Consider the following 7529-nt stretch of genomic DNA (forward strand, 5'->3'; position numbering starts at 1 on the left):
ATAACACTGACATTTTATTTTAACAAATATATTTACCAAAATTACATAAAATATCTTGAAATACTAAAGAGTAAATTTATTCAATAAAATTGCCATTGGCTTCAACCACAGCCTCCAGACAACTTCAGGTTCACCTGCAACTCTTCTGGAAGGTCTCCTTGTTTAAGTTGATGAATGCTGTCATAATCCTTGCCTTCAGTTTTTCTTTGTTGGAGTTTTGTTGGTCTCTTGCTCAACTGTGCCCCACACATAATAATCAAGAGGGTTGCAGTCTGGGGAGTTAGGTGGCCAGATGTTTGGGGTAATGTGGTCGCAGAAATTGTCTGACAGCCATGACTGGGTTCTCCTGCTTGTGTGGCATTGTGCAGAGTCCTGTTGCCAGACATAGGGTCTTCCAGCAGCCACCCTTTTGACCCAGGGTAGCACTATCTCCTCCAGGCACTTGATGTAGGCTTCTGTTTTGAGTCAGGTTGTGTAGGATGATGAAGGGAGGCATAACTTCACCATCACTAATGATCACTCCAAACACCATGATGTTGACTGGACGTTTGATTTATATCACTCAGTACAAGTCCTCAGATCAACACCCTGAAATGCTCATATTGGAGTTTCCAGCTCAAATGCCAACCAATACAGCATGTTGTTTCCAAATTTCTGGCAGAGTGAATTGTGTCATGGTGTTGTTTTTCTCACAGATGATGTCCCACTGACCTTACTATATTGTGTAGTTGACAAAATCAAAATCGAAACAATGCGCATGCGCAAAATTAACAATATAAAATGGCGACAATTTACCCATCACACTGTGTGCGTGTGTGTGTGTGTGTGTGTGTGTGTGTGTATATCACCATCACCTCATCACCACTACCACCATTTAATGTCTATTTTTCATGCAGTCATATATATATATATATATCTCATCATCATCATCATTTGACATCCATTTTCTATGCTGGCATGGGTTGGATGGTTTGACAGGAGTTGAAGGGCTGTTCAGGCTCCTTATCTGTTTTTGGTATGGTTTCTATGACTAGATGCCCTTCCTGATGTCAACCATTTCACAGTGTGTACTGGGTAGTTTTACGCAGCACCCACATGGGTGCTTTTTACATGGCACAAGCACCTACAAGCCCACAAGATTAGGGATTCTCAGCTGGAGAGGGTTGTAGGAGATGAGCCTGTATGCAAGGGCAACCACATTTTTACTTAGCCTGATGTGTCTTTTCAAGCACTGCACACTGCCAGGAGTCTTGGTTCTCTGTCATCTCCTCTGTGAGTCCCAACGTCTATAGATCCTTTTTCACCACTTCATCCCATGTCTTCCTAGGTCTACCTCTTCTGCATCTTCCCTGTATAATTAGAAATCAGCACCTTTTAATGCAACTGTCTTCGTTCATATGCATTACATGGCCATACCAGCGCAGTCTTCTCTCTTGCACACTGCATCTGATGCTATGTATTCCCAGTTTTTCTCTCAAATCACACTCTGTCATTTATGCACACTGACACTACCCATCCAGTAAAGCATACTGGCTGGCTTCATTTCTTTCAAGTCTTCGCATATCCTCAGAGTAGTCACAGCCCATGCCTTACTGCCATGTAGTATAGCTGTTTATACTCAGCTATTGTACAATCTGCCTTTCACTCTGACAGAGATAGTAGCTCTCTGAACTTTGTCAAGCCTATTCTTATTCTAGCAGCTATGCTTTCAGAACAACCACTCCCACTACTAACTTGGTCACCTAAGTAACTAAAACTGTCTACTATTTCTAAGGAACCATCCTTGAAGGACTGCGAGAGTGCCTATGTCTGTATGTGACTACAATAGCACTTTAAACGATTAGTGAAAGCATTTTACAAGCTATCAGATCATATTTGCTTGTGAGTGACAGCTAAGCATCTCTTTAAAGACACATTTCTCTCTTCCCTTATTTACAAATGAGTGAAAGTATGTGGCCTGGTGGTTAGGGTGTTGCACTTACAGTCAACAAGATCATGGTTCTGATTCTTGGACCAGAAGATGCATTGTGTTCCTGAGCAAAACTTCATTTCATGTTACTCCAGTCCACTCTGCTGTAAAAGAGTAACCCTGCAATGGACCAGCATCTCATTTAAGGGGTAATGTTGTGATTTTGATCGCTTATACACCATAGCTCTATCCACCTTGACAGCAGGATGGTATCATTTGAAAGTTACAACAATATGAGAAAGTGCATTGTAACTAGTGATGTATAACAATATCAACATCTAATATTCTGGTTGATATAGTGATTACAGTGATCTATATATGAAACCTGCTTAGCACCCCCACCCACTCAGTTTAGCTCTGATACAGCAGACCTATAATCAGACATTCTAGCCATGACCATCCTATCTTTTTTCTATGTATGGGGAAGCCAGGACTACAATAACCACAATATCCAACATTTCCCCTGGTCATATATCAGGGTCAGTTAATCCTAATCAGTTAATTCACTTCTTAGCTCTTTCAAACAGTACCCCTCTACACTGCAAGACCAACTTATGTTGTAAAATCTAGCCAACTCAGATAGAAGATGTAGGTTCAATTCATGATCAATGCCATTTCATTTCTTTGCACCAATAAATTCCTAGGGAAAGGCATGAATGTCATATAATCTTTCTTCTCTTCTTTGATAGAATTATCCTTTAACTGTTTTTTCTTTAGCTCTACTTTTCATTTCATTTCTCATTTAAATGGTCAGGTTGGAACCAGAAGATACATGTCTCCAGAAATTCTTGAAGGAGCTATAACGTTCACACGAGATGCATTCATTCGGATTGATATGTATGCATGTGGTTTGATTTTATGGGAGCTTATGTCTCGCTGTTCTGCTATTGATGGTATGTTTCTTATACAGCTTACCTTTTCATATCTTTTGTTGTTGTTTGATGTTGTCTGGCATGTAACCATGGTCCCAAAGAGTTTGGTTTGTAATCACTAAGATCTGTGTTTTCAGCACCTTGACCTTTTTGTGACCATATTTCTGTTGAAATACTCTGCCTTTTCTATATTTAAGAGATGAAGAATTCTGTACATTATTTACATTATTTACATTTGACGGATATTTGTCCTCATCTTGTTTGTTGTTAACACGTTTCGGCTGAACCACCCTCCAGCCTTCATCAGGTGTCTTGGAGAAATTTCGAACCTGGTTCTCATTCCTAATGTATTTTTCGATGTTATTATCATTATTATTCAGGTCACTGCCTGGAATCGAACTCAGAATCTTGGGGTTAGTAGCCTGCGCTCTTAACACCAAGATTCCGAGTTCGACTCCAGGCAGTGACCTGAATAATAATAATAATAATAATAATAATAACATCGTAAAACACTTTAGGAATGAGGACCCAGGTTCAAAATTTCCCCAAGACACCTGATGAAGAGTGGAGGGTATATGAGCCGAAATGTCATGTTAACAACAAACAAGATGAGGACAAATATCCGTTAAATGTAAATAATGTACTCTGCCTTTGTTTCAAATAACTTTGAAAATAATGAAGAATTTAGTATCAAAAAAGAAAAAGAAAAATTACCCTTTGTCATTATTAAATTGATGTTTGAAACATAAATTAATCTTTTTGTTATCAAATTTCTTTAAAAATAACCTGCCCTTTTCAATTAATTTTGATAATAATGATGTATTTAGTAAAATAGTTGTTATTAAGCTGCTGTTTGGAACATAAATGAACGCAAAATTTTGATAGCTCATTTTAATTCAGATAATTTTTAAATAGTATGTGTTGTAGAGCCAAGGGTGGTTTTGCACAGGTTGTTATTAAAAGGGCTCATCTTCAGTGGATTGTTATCAAATGGGTTACTCAACCCAGTCATGAGTAACACTGACTGGAGGAAAACCATGCAAGAAGCCTGTTGCAGATCTGTAACAGTGATTCATGATTTCAGCTTTGTTGCACACTTTGTCCAGTAGATCAAGGGATGATGTAGATTAGGGCTTCTAAGAGTGGTTCATGCAGACCCTTGGCATGGGTAAATAAAAGTTCAGTGGTCTACAGGGGATTAAATTTGCTTTAGCATTCAGATTACTCTGTCAAATGTAATGCTTATCTGTTCACTTTGATTTGAATTATTCATGCATTATCTTGTAGCTTTGAGATTTTAATGATGTGATTGGTTATTCTTACAACGATATTGTTAGGTAGGTGTGATAGGCCAGATGTGGTCAGTTTGAACATAAAAGAGGAAGAAAATTTGGGGCTGGATATGGCTGGTTTAAATGTTGAAGAGTTAATCCATGTTATTACAAGGGAACAAAAGTTGCTGAATCATGCAGACAAGTTGCTAGATATTGTACACATGACACATCAAAATGTACAGGTTATTTTAAATAAAGGAATGATCTTGTTCTGACCAGAAAGATCCGAACTTTTTCAGTATCATTAACTCTTTTGATATCAGTCCACCTGATATCATTCCTGGTCCCATGATACAAACTTCCTATCAAAATTAATTTGTTCCAGACAACAGCTTAATAATGACAAAAATTATTTTACTAAATTCTTCATAATTTTCAAAATTAATTGAAACAGAGCTCGTATATCTCATCACAAATATGGTAACAAAAGTGTTTTCAAGTGATCTAAATCGTAACTTTCCAAAACGTTTCATGCTCATTTATGTTCTAAACACCAGCTGAATGATGGCAAAGTTATTTTACTAAGTTCTTTATTTTCACAATGTATTTCAACAGGAATATAGTAATAAAAAGCTTACAATTCCACTATTACAAAATATAAATGGTTACAACAATCTATGGGTTTAAACGTTTACTACCAAAATGCAATTGTTTTTTTTCTCCTTTTATTTATTTATTTATTTATTTTTATTTATTTAGTACCTGTTGATGAATATCAATTGCCATTTGTGGAAGAAATTGGTTTGCACCCTACATTGGAAGAGATGCAACAAATTGTTGTCATAAAGAAAATACGTCCAGCAATTAAAGAAAGTTGGCGAAAAACAGCTGTAAGTTTTCTCTTTGTTTCATTTCTCTGTTGGTAAATAACACTGTAACAACATTAAAATTTTTTTTTTGTCTTTGGTCAGTAAGTGTTATTTTGTATTTGCTTCTTTCTAGAAATAAAAGGAAATGGCTACCATTCACTTCAAATTTTGTTTTTGTGACCTGGACATCAATGTTTTGAAACTGACCTGTTTTCCACAACATTTCAAACAGACTCAGTGCCGAGTTGCTTAAGTAAAAATATCGTCATAGTAAATATTCTGCTCAATACCACAGATTTGCTTGTCAGTTGCTTGACCATAACCAATTGAGCACGTCCCTTAGTGGCTGACAATATGTGCATCTCTGGTCATGAACAGGAGTAGTGGGGATGCATTATATCCATGTGTTTTAGAGGAATTCTTTATGGTTTGAATAAATGTAACAAAAGCAAAGTTTGAAGGAAATATTAGCCAGTTTTCATACTTTCTAGGGATAAGCAAATAGAAAATAATTGTTGCTACCCTAGGACAAAAATCTTATTACACAGGGTAATGATAAAGATATAGTTTTGTTTAAATGTTGGTTTTGGGTTCAGTACTCTACACAGCAGCTTGTGCAAGTATCATGCAGTGGATAGCCTGAGGCACTAGGAGCCTCTATGTAGTTGATTAACCTACTAGAAATAGGAGCAAGATCTCTCAGATCATTCCCGATTGTCTTATACACACACACAAAACCAATATTGTAGAGTTTATAGACCAAACAACCAGTTGTTTATTATATATCATAATATTTTCTATTTATGTAGTGTGTGTGTGTGTGTGTGTGTGTGTTGAAGCCTGTTGATGTAATCGCAGGGACTTTGTATGTGTGATGAAACAAGAAATTAAGCCCCTTACACAAGGGAAATATATTTAAGAATCTGACAAACTAATATTCTGTTCACAGTGAGAACTGTCTCTCAACTGTTTTGTAACATTAGTAAAAATCAGTGTTAGCTTTTTATGTCAGCATGATAGGGCCCCATTATCTGCAATAGAATTTCCTTTGATTTTAAAGAGTTCATATTTAAATTAAATGGTTTTTAGAGAAATTATTTTGGTAGGTTTCATATACCAACATAATAATGCAGAAAATTATTTTAATGCAGGCACAGGTGTAGCTGTGTAGTTCACAAGTTGTCTTCCCAACCATATGGTTGTTGGTTTAGTTTTAGTGTGTGACATCTTGGGCAAGTGTTTTCTAGTATATCCTCAGGCCAACCAAAGTGTTGTGAGTGGATTTGATAGGCAGAAACTTAAAGAAGTCTGTTTGCGTGTGTGTGTGTGCGCACGTGCGTGCATGCGTGTGCATGTGTGCGTGCGTACTTTTCTTAGCATAGCATGCTAGTTGTAAATGAGTGTCAGTGTCATTTCTTTCCAATATTCTGCAAAAGCATGCCTGGCCAAGGGGAAATATTACCTTGTTTGGAAACAGGCGAGGATTGGTGACAGATAGCGCATCTGGACATAGAAAATTTGACCAATGCAAGTATGGTAAAGTGGATGTTAAAACATTGATGACGATTATGATTTTCCAAATTCTTGATTTATTTCCAAAATTGATAGAAACATATAGACTATTATTTCTCAAAGTGGCACTTGTGGGAAGTTTTACATGGGTGCTGGAGAGAAAGGCATCAATAGCAGTGTGATAGACGACTCTTTTAATATCCCCAATATTCACGAGTATTTCCAGTCCTCATTCAGTTTGCAAATCATTCAGTTATGTTAGTAGTTGAAATTTCATATTGTATTAATAAAATGATTTAACAATGTGCAAGGAGTGTTTTAATGATGATCAGTCTTAGGAGCAATTTTTTGTGATGTTGCATTGTAAGCAAGGAGGCATTGAAAGAATGTTGATAAAAGAAAAGAGGGCAGTAGTTATAAAAAATCTTTGGGAAGTACTGCTAAAGACAGTGTGTTTTTGGAGAACTATGGTTGTGAAAGGCGGAGGTAGTTATGTTATTAAGAGCTCTATGCCTGGTTGGTAAAGGGCTAATTAAGTACTAACACCAATTATTATCCTTCTCTCTTGAACAGAACATGGACTTATTGTGTACGACGATAGAAGAGTGCTGGGATCAAGAAGCTGATGCTCGTTTGTCGGCAAAGTGTGTTGAAGAACGATTTATTCATATGATTTCAACAAATATATCTACCTCAGAAGCATCAACTCCAAGTATCGTTATTATGCCTACTGGCCAAGAAATTCCGTCAAAAGAAAGCAACATCTGTTGAAGAGAGGGAAGGAATTAAACACATACAACACAACATACACACACACACACACACACACGCACACACACACACACACACACACACTTGAAACAAGCAAACAAAAAAAAAACAAGAAAGAAGACAAAACTCCCGGATGTTTCAGTATTTAAACTGTTGCCAATTCCACACCTGACAGAAAACCAGTAATTTTTTCTTTATTTTTCTTTTTTTTTTTCTCCTGGTTGGAGAATTTTTTTCTCCATGTGGGTTTGTAATATAACCA

The 7529-nt window shown here is 36.7% G+C and overlaps 1 protein-coding gene across 2 annotated transcripts in view; it reads left to right on the plus strand.

The window, feature by feature from the left end:
- LOC106868971 (activin receptor type-2B) overlaps positions 1 to 7393 on the plus strand; it is a 55544-nt gene extending 48151 nt beyond the window's left edge. For both annotated transcript variants that reach the window (XM_052973922.1, XM_052973923.1), the window contains exons 4-6: positions 2724 to 2862; positions 4875 to 5005; positions 7070 to 7393. In XM_052973922.1, the coding sequence (XP_052829882.1) occupies positions 2724 to 2862; positions 4875 to 5005; positions 7070 to 7267 (468 nt within the window). In that variant the 3' untranslated portion in view covers positions 7268 to 7393. The remainder of the gene's footprint in view (positions 1 to 2723; positions 2863 to 4874; positions 5006 to 7069) is intronic.
- Positions 7394 to 7529: the final 136 nt, after the last annotated feature.

The sequence above is a fragment of the Octopus bimaculoides genome, chromosome 17 (genome assembly GCF_001194135.2).
Source record: "Octopus bimaculoides isolate UCB-OBI-ISO-001 chromosome 17, ASM119413v2, whole genome shotgun sequence".
Classification (NCBI taxonomy): Eukaryota; Metazoa; Mollusca; class Cephalopoda; order Octopoda; family Octopodidae; genus Octopus; species Octopus bimaculoides.